Source organism: Jaculus jaculus, chromosome 13 (genome assembly GCF_020740685.1).
Source record: "Jaculus jaculus isolate mJacJac1 chromosome 13, mJacJac1.mat.Y.cur, whole genome shotgun sequence".
NCBI lineage: Eukaryota > Metazoa > Chordata > Mammalia > Rodentia > Dipodidae > Jaculus > Jaculus jaculus.
The window spans coordinates 86,900,069-86,915,684 of NC_059114.1; the positions used below are offsets into that span (position 1 = coordinate 86,900,069).

The 15,616-nt window shown below is 45.1% G+C and overlaps 1 protein-coding gene across 1 annotated transcript in view; it reads left to right on the forward strand.

Moving 5' to 3' along the window:
- The first annotated feature begins 5,344 nt into the window (after positions 1-5,344).
- Positions 5,345-15,616, forward strand: part of Marchf11 (membrane associated ring-CH-type finger 11) — a 107,406-nt gene continuing 97,134 nt past the window's right edge. Inside the window, exons 1-3 of the mRNA XM_045132163.1 lie at positions 5,345-5,572; positions 5,774-6,202; positions 7,416-7,571. Coding sequence (XP_044988098.1) covers positions 5,345-5,572; positions 5,774-6,202; positions 7,416-7,571 — 813 coding nt within the window. The remainder of the gene's footprint in view (positions 5,573-5,773; positions 6,203-7,415; positions 7,572-15,616) is intronic.

Genomic DNA, 15,616 nt, shown 5'->3' on the forward strand with positions numbered 1-15,616 from the left:
CCCTAAGACCTGGGCTAGGGCAAGGGGGACCCTGGCAGTTACAAGTGGTGATTGTGGCAGGAATGAACAACAGGAAGGGTGCAGCTGCTGTGGAGTGTTTGTAGATGTCTTCAGACAGGGAGCTAGGGGTTTGGCTGAGGACTCCTAAGACGTGTTAAAATATTTGATATGAAGTGTGATGGGAAGTTGTATCAGTTACCATCTTGTTGCTAGGACAAAATACCTGCCAGACCAGAAGCATCTGAAGAAAGGAAAGGATTTATTTTCAGCTCACAGTTTTGAAAGAATATCATGTTGGGTGTGATGGTTTGAATGTATGTCCCCCATAGACTCAGGTGTCAAAATTAAGCTTGTAACTTGTGTCTCCAGCCGTCTGGCTGGAGGAGGTGTCACTGGGGGCAAATCCTAGAACCCAGCCCTATGGTGTCACTGAGGTCAGATCTGAATTCCAATCAAAAGGTGTGTGTGGGCTGGAGAAATGGCTTAGCAGTTAAGCCTGTGAAGCTTAAGGACCCTGGTTCATGGCTCGATTCCCCAGGACCCATGTTAGCCAGATGCACAAGGGGGCACATGCATCTGGAGTTTGTTTGCCATGGCTGTTAGCCCTGGTGCGCCCATTCTCTCTCTCTCTCTCTCTCTCTCTCTCTCTGCCTCTTTCTTTCTCTGTAACTCTCATATAAATAAAGAAAAATAAACAAAAAAAATTTTGAAAGGTGTTTGGAGAAACCGGAGCTCTGTGGGGGTCTGACTGGCTGCTGATGGCCCTCGCTTTCTAGTTTCTTTGTGTGTGTGAGCTGGAGCTGGCGTTTTACTTGCTGCAGTATTTTCTTTGGTTGGACGTATGGAAGCAGTTTCTTCTGTCATTATAGAAGTTACCCCGGATCTGTAAGCTTGAAATAAATCCCTTCCTCCTCTAAACTGTGCTTGGTTTGGATGTTCATCCCAACAACGTGAAAATATCATCTACAGTGCGGATAACATGGCAGAAGCAGGAAGCTGGAGTGACATGGTCACATCCACAAGAACGAAGTAAAGAAAGATGAGTGCTGCTGCCCAGCTAGATTTCTCTTTTTATAGAAAAAAAATATTTATTTATTTATTTATTTATTTGAGAGAGAGAGAGAATCAGAGAGAGAGAGAGAGGGAGAGAGAGAGGGAGGGAGAGAGAGAGAGAGAGAGAGAGAGAGAGAGAGAGAGAGAGAGAATGGACACACCAGGGCATTCAGCCACTGAAAACAAACTCTTGACTCATGAGCCACCTTGTGTATCTGGCTTACATGGGTTCTGGGGAATCAAACCTTTGTCCTTTGGGTTTGTAGGCAAATGCCTTAACTGCTAAGGCATCTCTCTATCCCTATATTTCTCTTTTTGATTCAGGCCAGGATCCTTATCTATGGAGAGGAGCCACCCACAGTTCTGGTGGATCCTAATGTAGAGAGTGCTTAATAGATATGTCAAGAGATTTGTTTCCAGGTCAATTCTAAAGCCTGTGACTTTGACAACCAGAGACCAAGCATCACAGAAGCCATTGGTAGAAGTGAGCAGGGGTGAATGTGACTGGAATCACACTTGAATGAGATCACCTGGCTGTCACAGAAGATTATTCCAGGATGAGAAGTGGGGGGATAATCCAGAGACCATGTTGGTCGTCCCAACAGGGATGGAGGCAAAAGTAGTCTTGAATATGGTGTGTACTTTGAAAGGACATTTGAAAGATTTTATTCCTCACAAGTCAAGGATAACGTCAAGGATTTTGGCTTGAACAATGGATGAATGAATAAATGGATTAAAACATATGAAGATGAGTGACAGGTTTGGGGTGTTGTTTGCTTTTGGACTTGCTTGGTTAGAAGTTGCTTTGAAGGATACAACTTGATATAGGACTCTGGACTGAAATAGGAAGGAAGGACTAGGAGATATAAATTGTGGATGCATCTGCATATGGCACTGTATTGTTAAACATGGCACCACATTGCAGCAGTGGGTAACAAAGTTACATTCTGCACTGGTGAGCGCTGGTCACCATGCAGGTGGAGTGCCAGTATCCCCTAAAATAACACCCTCTCTCACTTACAGCATAACTCTGTTGATCTGTAACCCAGAATTGCTAGTTTCTCTTCCCAGATGCTGGACACAACTAAGAATTCTGTGTGTTGTACTCAGTGACTGCAGAGATGTACCTCAAATGTGACAACTGAAACATGCTGGTGTATCCTTAAGAGCTACACTTGAAGTGTCTGCACAGAACTTCTAAAGAGCTCCCCAGGCTACCTCTCTTCCATTGCTTGAGGGCAAACCAAGGCTATCACACCTAATCCAGACTCAGGACAATGCGGAGAACATGACCTGCTCCATCCCAGACTCAACGGACTCCAGTTGTACACACGAGGGAGTGCCAGGAGACCTCTAGGGAGATCCATAAGTATCTCTGAGGAACATCTTAGACATACTTGCCTGCCAGCCCCTCCTTCCTATTTTCCTCCTCCCATGGACTCAACTAGTGCTGTCTTAAGGGTCTGCACCCCACAAGGAAGCATTCCATCTGAAGAAGGGTGAGCGCATGGGGCGTGTGTGTGTGTGTGTGTGTGTGTGTGTGTGTGCGCGCGTGTGTGTGTTGTGCATACAACGGATGCGTTTCATCTGCCATATTTTCTGCACCTTTCTCCTTACTTACATATGTTAAGGTCAGTTTCATGAACTTTTTAGCATTAATGAATTTTTTTTTTTAAACTTGATGATGGTCAGGATCATGGTATCCTTTCTCAACTCTTCTTTATCCAGGTCTCCGTGACCCACCAGAGTTCCAGAAGTCCAGTGAGTCATCTTTTGTGGGTCACTACCCCCCCTCCACTTTTCAACAGCATAGGGACAAAGTGTTTCTTGAGATTCCTTGAAGACTTCCTGAGATAACTGAAGATCATGAACAGTTTCTCCTTTGGAGGAGGGGACAGAGGTCCACCTTGGAGGTCACTAAAATTTGAAAATAATGTTTGTTTGTTTTTTTAATGTGATTACCTTCCATGTCATGGAAGCTTAATTTGTTCTTATTGAAGTTAATTATTTCTTCAAAAAAAGAACAACTGGAAGCTTTGCTACTTTAATTATTCTGCATACTTGCCATACAACCTTCACTAGTGCATTTTGTCACAGCTTGTAGCAATGTCTCAGTCATAACTGAATTTCATGATTGAAATCAGGATATTTCACATAAATTCCAACCCTTTGTTAAGAATTTAGGATCAGTATTCAAGACTTACGATGATCTTAGCCTGAGCAATATACAAAAGCCACTCGATGTTATCTTGACAGGGGAAGACTAGGCAAGGAGCACATGGACTGAAGGACTCAGGAACCAGACGGATGCCATGACAGGCTTCAGAGTCCTCAGTAGGCCTAAGTTTCTGTTTCCCAGCAAGATCTAAGATTTTTTATCTTCTGGTAAGGGTGGGTTTAACAGTTACTGGAAACTGATTAAGCCATATATTCCTGTAGTCATAGATAAGTTCAATTCCCCTATTCCCAGCCAGCCAACTTTTAGCCCTCCAACTTTTAGCTGGCCAAAATCCGAAGCCAATCAGAAGAATACAAGTGCAGTTACTGTTTTAGTCAACCAATCATGTACCCATTCCCTTCTTCCATGTTCAAATCCCTATGAAAACCCTACCCTCCCACTACTTGGGGCTCTTGTATGGATCCACTGTGTTGGTGAAGTCAAGAGACTGAGCTTAAGCCTGAAATCAAGCTCCTTGCCCTTGCGTATGTGTTTGGTTCTCCTTGGTGGTCACTGGGGGTGCCAAGAACTGGGCATGGTCAATCACATTTCTTCAGCTTGGTAAGTTCCTACTGCAGGAGAGGATTCTTATTTTAGAAAATGTGCTTGGTGCCTGCCATTCAGCCATCAGAAATAAGCTGGTCTCGGGGACTGAGTGTGAGAGGACATTCCTGGAAGATATTTCATCCCAGTCCACTTGTGGCAAAGAATTCTTGAATTCTCTTTTTACCGGTCTGTTCCAATCAAGCTGATGTAAGTCAAAAGACTTAGGTGGTTCGTTTTTCCTTCTTCTCCCTCCCCCCTCCCTCCCTCCCTCCCTCCCTTTCTTTTAAAAATCAAATATAGTCCTTACTGCCAAAATGTGTAATTGAAAAAAACTAACTTAAGCTGGTAGTTCATCTCAACCATTTCTAAACATGTGTTAATGAGAATCAGAGTCACCAAATAAACTATGCATTGCAATACTACTTTGGGAGGAAGAAAAAGACTCGGGGGTGGGGGTGGGGGGAATCCCTGGTGTTTGAGCCAGGAAAGCTGGTGTCAAACATCTCAAAGGTCCTTTAATAACTGATGACCTTGAAGAAGTTAGTTTGCTTGTCTGACCCAAGATTGCTCCTAGAGCCAGCAGCCTGCCTCAAAAACGTAAAAACACCAGTGAAAAGCCACCAGCGATTTGCATAGACACATTGCTTTGTGTCAACCCAGTGACTTCGGATTTCTTTCACACCGCACTGGGTTCCCATTATTATGGGACCTATTTCATGTGCAAATTTCTTTCTGCAAGGGAGCTAGTTTCTTTCACAAGGAACCCAGGCCAGAGGGTACCCCTGGGGAGGTTTTGTGAAATGGAGTTATAGAGAAAACCCTGTTCAGGTTGAGTCAAAACCCAGGTTCAAGATTGTAGCCAGCCGCTTCTCCTGGGTAACGGATGATGTCATTAATTCAAGGATGAAAGTGACCACGAGTCACAGACCGTGATACCGAAATTTGTTAATCGGCATCACTGCAGGAAATGATCCTTGAAGCGCCAAGGCACGGAGATGTTTACAAGTAATCTAATGCATGCGCTTCGCCAGGGGGCGAGGACCACCGAGAAGAACTCAGTGAAGAAACAGAGGGTGTGATCACAAATCTAGAAGCTTCTGTGTGAACGCACTAGGGGTTGGGGAGGAATGCCCTGAATGGGCAAGGTAAGGGAAGCTGCTAAGTTACGAAAGGGCAGGGGCGGTTACAGCGGCGGGTTCCGCGCGCCGGGGCTCGATCCCGGGCTCCACTCCCACGCGGGTGGTCGGCTTGGACCGTCGCGCCCCCAGCGGGCCAAAGTCTTGGAATTCCCCTTGACCCATCCAGTAACGGTTTCAGAACCAGCACCCTGCGCCCCCTCCCCCTTCCCCGGCTCGGGAGCCGCAGTGGCGCGCGGTTCGGAGCAGGCTAGTCCGCCCCGGAACCGACGTGAGCGGCGGCCCGGGGCGGGGTTGGTGGAAGCAGTTTAGGGATTCCTCCCACCCCCACTCCACCTCCCAATTCCGGCGGGTCCTCTGCGCACCCCAACGCCCGGGGTTCGCGTCCCCCATGCCTCCCTCCCACGCAGGCCCTCCCGGCATCATCCCGCACCAGCTCCCCGCACACCGCCTCCCCGGCGCCCCCCGCTCCGCCTCCCCGCCTTCCCCTGGGCGCGCGCCTGGCACGCGCAGCCAGATTTCGTGCCGCCTCCATCAGAGCCGAGCGGGCGGCTCAGCGGAGCGGCCGCGTCCGCCGCCACCGCCGCCTCCGCCGCCTCCGCCGGGGTCCTCCGCGTTGGTGCCGCCCCCGGACCCGCCTGCCCAGCCCCTCTCCTCCCCACCCCGCGCTCACGACCGCAGTCCGCGCCCGGCCTCCCTGCCGGGCGGGCGGGAGGGCGGCGGTGGCTCCACCATGAGCTTGGAGGGCAGCCGCCCCGGCCACCGGAGTCGTGGGGCCGACCGCCGGGACGCCGAGCCGCCCCCGGCGCCGCAGGGAGAGCCGGTGTCCGCGGCCCCGTGCCCCCGGCCGCCGCCGCCCGCGCCCCCGGAGCGCCCCGCCGGGGGCTGGGCTGAGCCTCCTGGAGAGATGGTTCCAAGGCGCCGCGGAACCGACGAGCCTCCTCCTCCTCCTCCTCCTCCGCCGCCGCCCCTGCTGCCCGCCAGCCAAGAGGTGTCAGCGGCTGGAGACTCCGGGGAAGGTCCGAGGCGCCTCCCGGAGGTGGTCGTCCCCCCAGCGGCGGAGGCGAAAGGCGGCCCCCCGGAGCCGGAGGCCAGCGCGGCTGGAGAGGGCGAGCGGCGGGGCGCCGGCGACCAGCCCGAGACGCGCTCGGTCTGCAGCAGTCGAAGCAGCAGCAGCGACCAGCGCTCCGGGCACCAGCACCAGCACCACCAGCCCATTTGCAAGATCTGCTTCCAGGGCGCCGAGCAGGTAAGGCCGGGCGGGAGCCCGGTTCGATGGCCGCGGGGTCGGTTTGGCCCGGGAGGACTCCGCGTTTGCAAGGGCAGGTTATTTCAGCACCGCGGACAGAGCACGCCTCCAGCTCGCCTCGCGCTCGGCTGCGCTCATCCCGCCCTCTGAGCTGCGGCTGGCTTCTGGGAAGGCAGCTAAAATGTGCTGGTGGCAAGCACAGGGCTCATGTAGCCTACACTTTTCCCTCCCTACCCGGTTTTACGGTCAGTGACGCCTCGGGTACTCTAATGATGTGGTAGTGCCATTAAGTATTTCTTGGGAATTGCTCAAAAGATTTTAGTTTATACATAAAAGCGAACTCACAGGCTGTAAAGGTGAAGTCTGTTTTCTATTAATGCATCTGGGGACGGATAGTCTTAGATACAAACTGGGAGGGGAGTCAAGTCACAATGAGAGAGAAAAAAAAATAGGCTCTTCCCTTATTGCAAATTTTGGTTATTGGATCTCATGGATGACGGGAGTATGTTAGAGTTCTTATGAAAGTAATAAGAGAACTATTTGAAAGACAGGTTATTTAAGGCAATGATGGGCCTTATATTTTTTGTCAGAAACACATTTCAGAAATTACAAACGCCATTAGAGGTGCCTGCAAACTCACATGGGAGAGAGGATAGTGCATTTCTCTTCCAAAGTGTGTGCTGTGAGAAAACGGAGGCTTCAGATCTTTAAAAGTAAGGAAATTACATAAGAATATGCAGGCTTTCAGGAACACAGTGCCCCAAGTCAATATTTATGATGCTACATTTAGAAAAAAAATAAAAGCATAATGCTATTGCAGGCTACTTTCTGGGATGACATGCATTTCTCCTTTAGCCATGATTAAGAATAACTGCCGAGGAAATGCATCTGACCATCCACTTAAAAGTTATTAAAGAGATTTCATAGTACAGAATTTTCCCCAGGGTATCAGCAGATAGATCTTGCAGACGTTTCGCATCTTGGTAGAACATTTGTGTCATAACTCTAAGCAATATCACTGGGATAGTTTTAAGACTTTAGCAACATTCCCATCTGAGGGATAAAACCTTAATTTGGTTTTCTGGGATAGAACTTGATGCTTGTATTCTGGGTAAGCAGCTTGTAGCTTGGAAAGGAAGGAAAGAGAGTGCTGTGTTTTTACATAGAGACAGAGACACGCGTATTCATCCTGAGCTTCTTTTTTTTTTGGCAGGGTGAGTTGTTAAACCCCTGTCGATGTGATGGGTCTGTCCGGTACACGCACCAGCTCTGTCTGCTGAAGTGGATCAGTGAGAGGGGCTCCTGGACCTGCGAACTCTGCTGCTACCGGTACCATGTCACAGCCCTCAAGATGAAGCAGCCTTGCCAGGTAGACAGCCACGACATCCTCCCAGAGAGGATTGTGTTAACATGAGTGTCCTTAAGTCTATTTATCATTCAAAAGGTCTATTTAATGCTACTTAAACACATTTTATGCAAATTTCATAAAAAAAACAAGATTTAGAATTTGTAAAGATGTGTTTGGAGAAAGACATGCGTTATCTAAGAAACTCAAAGCACATTATAATCAAATGATTTCTTTTTTCCTCTGTTATTTACTGATCAAATTGTACCTATTTTTGTTTCCCAAAAGGCAAATTGGTAAAGTGACGCACAAAATCCATTTCGATCTATTTTATTAATTAGGAATGTCAAACAACTTATTTATTAGTACTTTGTTAAGTATTTGAGCCCCAGTGAACTCCCTTAATGGAAACTAGATGCACGTTCAGCAGAACTTTGCCATTTTAGAAACTTTGAAATTCTTCTCATTTGGACTTTCTGTTTCACAAGACACTTTTTTTCTTGATTATTTTTTTTCACATTCGTTCTTTGCCATATCCAACAGTGAGTACAGAAGTATGCCCAACAGTTCCCCTCAGTGATGCTACTGAAATTGTCCATAGTTTTAAACTTACGTGTAAAATTTTAAAACACAACATAACAAATCCACAAATGCCCCAAACCTTGCTTTTTTCTCCTTAGTTTTTCTTAATGAACTGATTCAAGTTCTTTTGAATAGGATAGGCATCCTCAAGAGAAGTAGAAAATGGGTAAGCTCACTGGCAGTGAGTTGGGCCTGGAATTTAACAGACAGAAAAGAATTCAAAACAGAAACAAAATATGTAATGGAAGTAAAAGGAAGAGAGACTTGAAAAGCTGAGAGGGGAGAAAAGTCATAGAATTGAGTGGTCCTATGTGTTTATGTCTAAATCACCAAATTTGGCTTTTGGTGAGCCTTTATAGCATATGCAATCATAGTGTTAGAAGAAGGAACCTGGAATTACCATTGCATTATTAATTTAAATTTCTTGGTATTTAATTTGTACATCACTCATTTAGTTTACAATTAATTGGGATCTACGAGAGCTGCATTTACGACATGATTAGCAAGCACAAAATGACAATGTGAATTTTCTCAGGGGAGGCTTATAAATTATTTGGAAATAGGAAGTGTAACTAACATGGGGAAGGGGCATTGCCATGCTGAAGATGGGCACAAAGCTGGCATTTTACCAGAGCGTCTAATGCTCAAACTACTTTTACACCAACTTACTGATCTATTGTAGTTGTCCTGATCAAAACAAAACAAAACAAAACAGATGAAACCCATGTCCAAAGATCAGGATATGCTTCTTTCTACATGTGGCATAACCTGAGGCTATCAGTGGGAAGTTTGGCTGGGTTAAAACATGTACGATGGTTCATTCATTTGACTTGTCCTTGACATTGCCTATTAGTTAGGAGAGTACAGTTGGAGATGCTAATTGCTACCTCATTTCTCTTTCCTGTGTCCAGTGGTTGCTGGCTTCAGAAGCATGCCAGGAGAAGTTACAGATATTCTGAGCTCAATTTCAAAGGTTACATGATTTCACCTCTGTCGCATTCCCCTGCTTAAATCAAACCTCATGGCCAATTCAGATGCAAGAGAAAGGCACTTTTAATGAGTGATCATTTTCTTTTTCACCCTCCATCAGAGACAGTGTCTAAGGTGACTCTTTCGATCTACCTTGATCTCTGGGTTTGATCCTCATTCAGTCCATATGGACCAGTAGGCATCACCATCATGTCTCTCCTTGAGAGCTGAACCACAGTTGGTTATAAATGCGTGGGAGCCTGGCTCATCCTCCATGTTGGATGTATATCACTGAGCACTTTCAGGAGCCATTGTTAGCACAATGTCTCCCCTAGTGCCCCCTGGGAGATATAGACAGTGAGGTCAAGGGGCAGGTCACCAGTAAGCACGTGTGCATGAGGGCAACAGAGTGTCTGAAACTTTAGTTGACTTGCTTCTGGCATTGAGTTTAATGCTTCCACTCACACTGGAGCTTGGTGATTCTGAAAGGGCCTACTAGAAAGCAGCAGACATGTTCACACCGTAATCGTTGCATCATTAGCAGCGGGAGTTAATTAAGACATTCGAGGCAGTTAGATGCATTTACCTTCCTCCTTACTTGCAGAATCTATTTATTAACATATCCAAGATGATGCATTATTGATATTTTAAGAGTTCAGACTAATTGTGTTTGGAATCACATAATATGTTCTAAAATTAGTGAGGTACATGAGCACATAAGATGGAATTTATTTTGAGACGTTGGTGCCATTGTAAACTGATGAAGTGATATTTCCTATCTCTCCTGAATGCTGTCAGTACTTTTCCAAGAGAATCTTTGGTGTCTTTGAAGCGATAACATCTACTAGATAAAGTATTGTACAGGGAACTTTAACCTTTGTATAAAAGCCAGACTGCCATGACCACAGATAGAAAACCATGTACAAATGCCAAGTTTTACCTATGTTCTCTTAGATAAGAGTTAACATGTTTTTATAAAGGAGATCAAAGTGACACCTACGCCATACACTGCGTGATTACCCTTGTCTGTGACCATTACGACTCGTTCAGCCTGTTAACACATACTGACCTTCAGATATCCACGGATAAGACATACCTCTGGTCACCTTCCATTTACTGTCTTAATAGTGAGGTTCCTGCTTCTCTTTCCACACCACTCTCCACATTTTATTTTTAATGGATTGATAATAACTGGATATACTACAGGTACAAGGAGGTGTCTCAGTGCATGGATACATTGTGAAATTATTAAATCAAGTTAATTAGCATATCCATCATCTCAGGTACATGCCATGTCTTTGTGGTAAGGACATTAAAATCCTCTCCTTTAGTTCTTTTAAAATATATAGCATGTCAGGCCGGGTGTGGTGGCACACACCTTTAACCTCAGTACTTGGTAGGCACAGGTAGTAGGATCACCATGAGTTTGAGGCCACCCTGAGACTACATAGTGAATTCCAGATCAGCCTGGGCTAGAGTGAGACCGTACCTCAAAAAATGATATATATATATATATAGCATGTTGTTATCAACATGACTGTGCACTATAGTTGTTATGCTGTGCCATAGAGTACCAGCTCCCTGTGTCTAATTCTAACTTCGTTGACCAGTCTGGCCTTTGTCATTCCCCAGCCTCGCACTATCTTTTGGTCATTACCATTCTATTCTCTACTATCATAAGTTTGGTTTTTGTTAATTCCACATACACACAAGACCCTATGGTCTTCCTTATTCTGTGCTGACCTTATTCCACTTAACATGGTGTCCTGAAGGTTCATCTGTATTGTTGTGACAGATTTGTTTTTACTTTGTTAAGGCTGTATGGGATTCCATCATATCTATATATCTGTTGTAGACATTTTGGTTGTGTTCATGTTGTGGCTATTATGAATACAATATTTCTCTTTAGATTTTCACTTCTCCCCTTCTTTTGGAAAAAATCTCAGTTTCTAGCCAAATCAGTTATCATAGATAATGAGTAGGCATTTTAAAAGCAGGTATGTGAAATACAGTGATCTCAGTGCATGTCGTCTCCAGATGTCTAGCTTACATTATTGAGTCTTCTCATCACGGAAGTTCTGAGATGTGGCTCAGTGTGGTCAAGTGCAGGACAGTACTATTCAAGGTGAGGTAGCCATTGTCAGTTTATTCTTCTGAATGCCCACCTGTAGGGTGTGGTGATTCCAGACAGTGGGTGGGAGGTTGAGAAGTTCCTGGAGAAGTTTCTGGCTAAGCCTCACTCAGCACATCTCGGGGCCCATCCTCCAACTCTCCTTCCTTCACCTCAGAGTAGCAGGGGAGAAGACTAACGCTATCTGTCCGCCATGGGAACGTGGGGAGGGCCTGGGACTTGCATAGTGGCGGCGCGCCTTGGTGAGTGTGAGACGTTGCCATTTTTAGCAGCCTGGAGCATTTTATTAGCCTTGCTTACTGGGCTTCCTTTAAACATTCCTAACATGCTCTCAGCCACAGATCTTGTCATGGCCATAAACACCAGGGGTCCTCCTATGAAGCCCAGGACATGAGGTCATTTGTTACTTTTGAAAACTCATGTTATCCCAACCCTGAGATTCACCATCATGTGTGCAAATTAACATGGAATTTGGTGCCACTGGGACGTGTCATGGCTGTCTTTCTGTGGCACCGCTTCTGGGCCTAGTTGTAAGTTGTTGAGAGAAACTTTAGTTAACTTTCTAAGGTCTCTGTACTCACATCTTTCCTAAGTGGGGCATTAAAGAGACATCTTCACCCTTGTACTGCCTGCTTGTTAGTATGATGTGGTCAGTGCACTAGGAGAAGCTGAAAAATGATCACTGACATCGAGATCCTGGAAACTTGGTAAGACAACATCTGAATCAGTGCTGCATGCTGTCATATGAAATCATTCAGGGCACCCTTGTTTAGGACTTCCCAATGTTTCACATATGGGCAACCTTGGCACACTTTGGCTCCCCCTCCCCCAGGTATTGTTGTTCTTAACATTATTTGTAAGTTTAATAGCAACAAAGCCAAAGTGAAGCTTTTATATGACCATGCCCAAGTTACAGAAAAACAATGTTCAGATATAATATTTCTGAGTGTCTAGGCTGCCATATCCTATAGGCAACTAAAAATGTCAACACAGACAAAGGACACACCACAAAGCAACTTTCTCGCCTTTGCAATTGTTTCTGTGTCATTTGCTTACTCATTCTCAAGACACATGAGTGTGTTTGACTCACTAGCAAAGATTAATGAGTCTCTGCTGAATGAAATACGTAAATTGGTTCTTGTGTACTACGATAGCTATCATGTTTACCGTACAGGCTTTGTGTGCAGTGATTTTTCAATTTCTCTCAAAGCCAGATGGCTCTAAGACAGGAGCAGGAGGAGGTGGAGGACATCTGGGCTTTGTAGAGTAAGGCTGGAGGATGACGCGGCTCCTGGAGGAGATGCTCCTCAGAGCTTGCTTCTCTGCGTGCACACACCTGCTCTTCCACATTTGTTCGCTCTTTGTAAGCATATTTCCCTTTCTTTTTGTTTTTGTTTTCACACGTTTTATCGCCTTTGCTTTTGTTGCCTGTCCACTTAGCTGACTTTAGGAGAAAGAACTTCCGGGACAGACCTGGATGGAGCAACCTCTCAAAACAAGATGAGGGTGGCAGAGAGTGTTTGGGTAGAGAAATGTTATCACGTCTCCAAACCATCTCCACTTGATACGGTTGTCTTATTACTTACATCAGAGTTCAGCCACTCTCTCCTCTATAGGGACCAACAGAAAGTAGGTCAGGCTTTGAGGGCCATTGTAGCTGTTGTCTTGACCGTAGATGCTGCATAACTGAGTGGGTATGGCTGTGTTCCGGAACAGTTTTACCTACCAACACTTAAATCTGAATTTCCTGTAGTCATAATGTTGCAATGAATGATATTCTTTTTTTTTTTGGCATGCATACATGTGTGGATAGATATGTGTGTGCATGTTGTGTGTAGCTACACGTGTGTTTTGATGGTGGACATATGTGTGGAGGCCAGAGATCAATGTCAAATGATTTGCTTCCCACCTTATTTATTTACTTATTATTTATTTTCTGGACAGGGCCACCGCAGGTTTAGGTAGTTGACTTAGTAAGCCATAGTGACCCCCCTGTTTGCTCCCCCAGTGCTTGGTGACAAGCATGCTTCACCATCCCTGGCATTTTACATGGGTGCTGGGGAGCCAAAGTCAGACCCTCTTGCTCACACAGTAAGCATTTACGCACTAACATGTCTCCCCAACCCATGAGTGGCATTCTTTCAAAAATTCTTTCTCTTATCACTTAGAAATGTAAAATCTTAGGCTGGGGAAATTGATCAGTGGTTAAAGGGATGCTTTCTTGCAAACCCTGCTGGTCCAGTTCAATTCCCCAGTACCCACTAAAATCCAGATGCACATAGTAACACATGCAGCTGGAGTTTCTTTACAGTGGCAAAGGGCCCCAGTGAACTCCTATTTCTCTCTCTCTCTCTCTCTCTCTCACTGCTCACACAGAAAAAGACCACAACACATGTCACATCTCCTAGGCTCCATCAAAATAGGTGAAGAACTGGGTGTGCCCCATGGCATTTGGTAGTAGTTTAAACAAATGGAGGGTTGATGTGGACTTAGGTGTTTCCTGATTTTTTTTTAGAAAATTTCATGGGTATTTTATTCTTTCTCATTTTGACGGAAACCATAATATACATCCATCATTTAGAAAATGATGGTTCTTCAGCTCCAGGACAGCATTAAATATTATTATTACATTTTATTCAAGATTAAAAATCATTGTTTCTTCCAAATGATTACTTGGCTATCTTACATACAAACCCTGGGTTTCCAGGAATTGTTTTAATTACTTAGAAGTAGCAGAACAAGGAATAAGTCCTCAGTATCAGCAAGCTGTCCTCTCAGTGGAGTGAGTCCTGGTGTTCACTGTGGCAAATGCTTGTGCGTCCAGCCCTTTCCATGTCCTCTGGCCTGCAGCCTAGTCTTGGTATGCATGCAATAGACCCTGCTGAATATCTCAGGATGGAGTGTTCTAGAGTTTGCTTAGGGTTCCTGGGGTTGCTTCAAGAGGAACAAGCCTATCAATGAGTGTGATACATTTTAGAATTAAACGATATAACACAGCCCAGTATTGCTTGAGACTCTTTCTCTTGGTCACTTTGTGGTCAGCCAATGAGTATTTATGGAATGAATGAATGAATAGATACATAAGTGAGTGTTTTAGCAAGATTCTCGGAGTCATGAGGGTCACATTATTTCTGTAGTGAGAGTATCTCGTAAGGAATTACAATTGCTTTCACTGCTTACATATTCATTATCTATTGGCTTTTGATTCTTAGTGTGTGCACCTGGCTTCCATGGGTACTGGGAAAATCAAACCTGGGTCCTCGGGCTTCACAGGCATGTGCCTTAGGCACTAAGCAATCCCTCTAGACCCTAAATATCTAGATTTTAATAATGGATCCCTTTGTTACTTTTAAGGCTTTTGGCTATGGTCTGAGAAAACTGAAATATGACTGGAAAAATATATTCTGCTTTTCTCTAAGGACCCAGGTTTGATTTCCAAGTACCCATGTAACCCAGATGCACAAGGCGGTATATGCATCTGAAGTTCATTTGCAGTGGCTAGAGGTCCTGGCATGCCCATTCTCTCTCTGCCTCTCTCTTCCTCTTTCTTTCTCTTTCTCTGTCTCTTTTACTCTCTCTCTCGAATAAATACATACAATATATTTTTAAAAATCTAGATATTTAAAATTTTATTTATTTACTTGAGAGAGAAAGAAGGGGATAGAGAGAGAGAGAGAGAGAGAGAGAGAGAGAGAGAGAGACCAGACGCATGTGCCACCTTGTGCATCAGGCTTACGTGGGTCCTGGGGAATCAAACCTAGGTCCTTTGGCTTTGCAGGCATGTGCCTTATCCCTTAATCCATTTCTCCAGCCCCAAATCTAGATATTTAAAAAGCCTCCAGGGCTGGAGAAATGGCTTAACGGTTAAGGCATTTGTTTGCCTGTGAAGGCAAAGGACCCAGGTTCGATTCCCCGGGACCCACGTAAGCCAGATGCATAAGGGGTACATGCATCTGGAGTTCATTTGCAGTGGCTAGAGACCCTGGAGTGTCCATTCTCTCTCTCTCTTCTCTATCTTTCTCTGCTTGTAAATAAATATATATTTTTAAAAAGTGACATATATCTTTTCATATTGCAAAATGTCCTGAATACAGACCCAGTGATTGTGGAAGTATCTATGTGTGCAACACACGCTCTTGGAGATTGTCACTGCTTGAAGAGTTTCATGTAGCATTTGTTCAGGGGGTTTGAATAATTTGGTGGATGTTTCACTGTATGACCATGGGTGTGGATGAGCTGCTAAGAAAGCGTAGTGAGTTTAATTTTTGGTGTGAAATCTGCCACCTGGCTTAAAACAAGATGCCATCTTTTTCTTTGCTGAGTGATTTGTATGGTCATAGCATCACTTAGAATGCGACTCCAAGATAGGGACGAGGCAGGAGAGCAC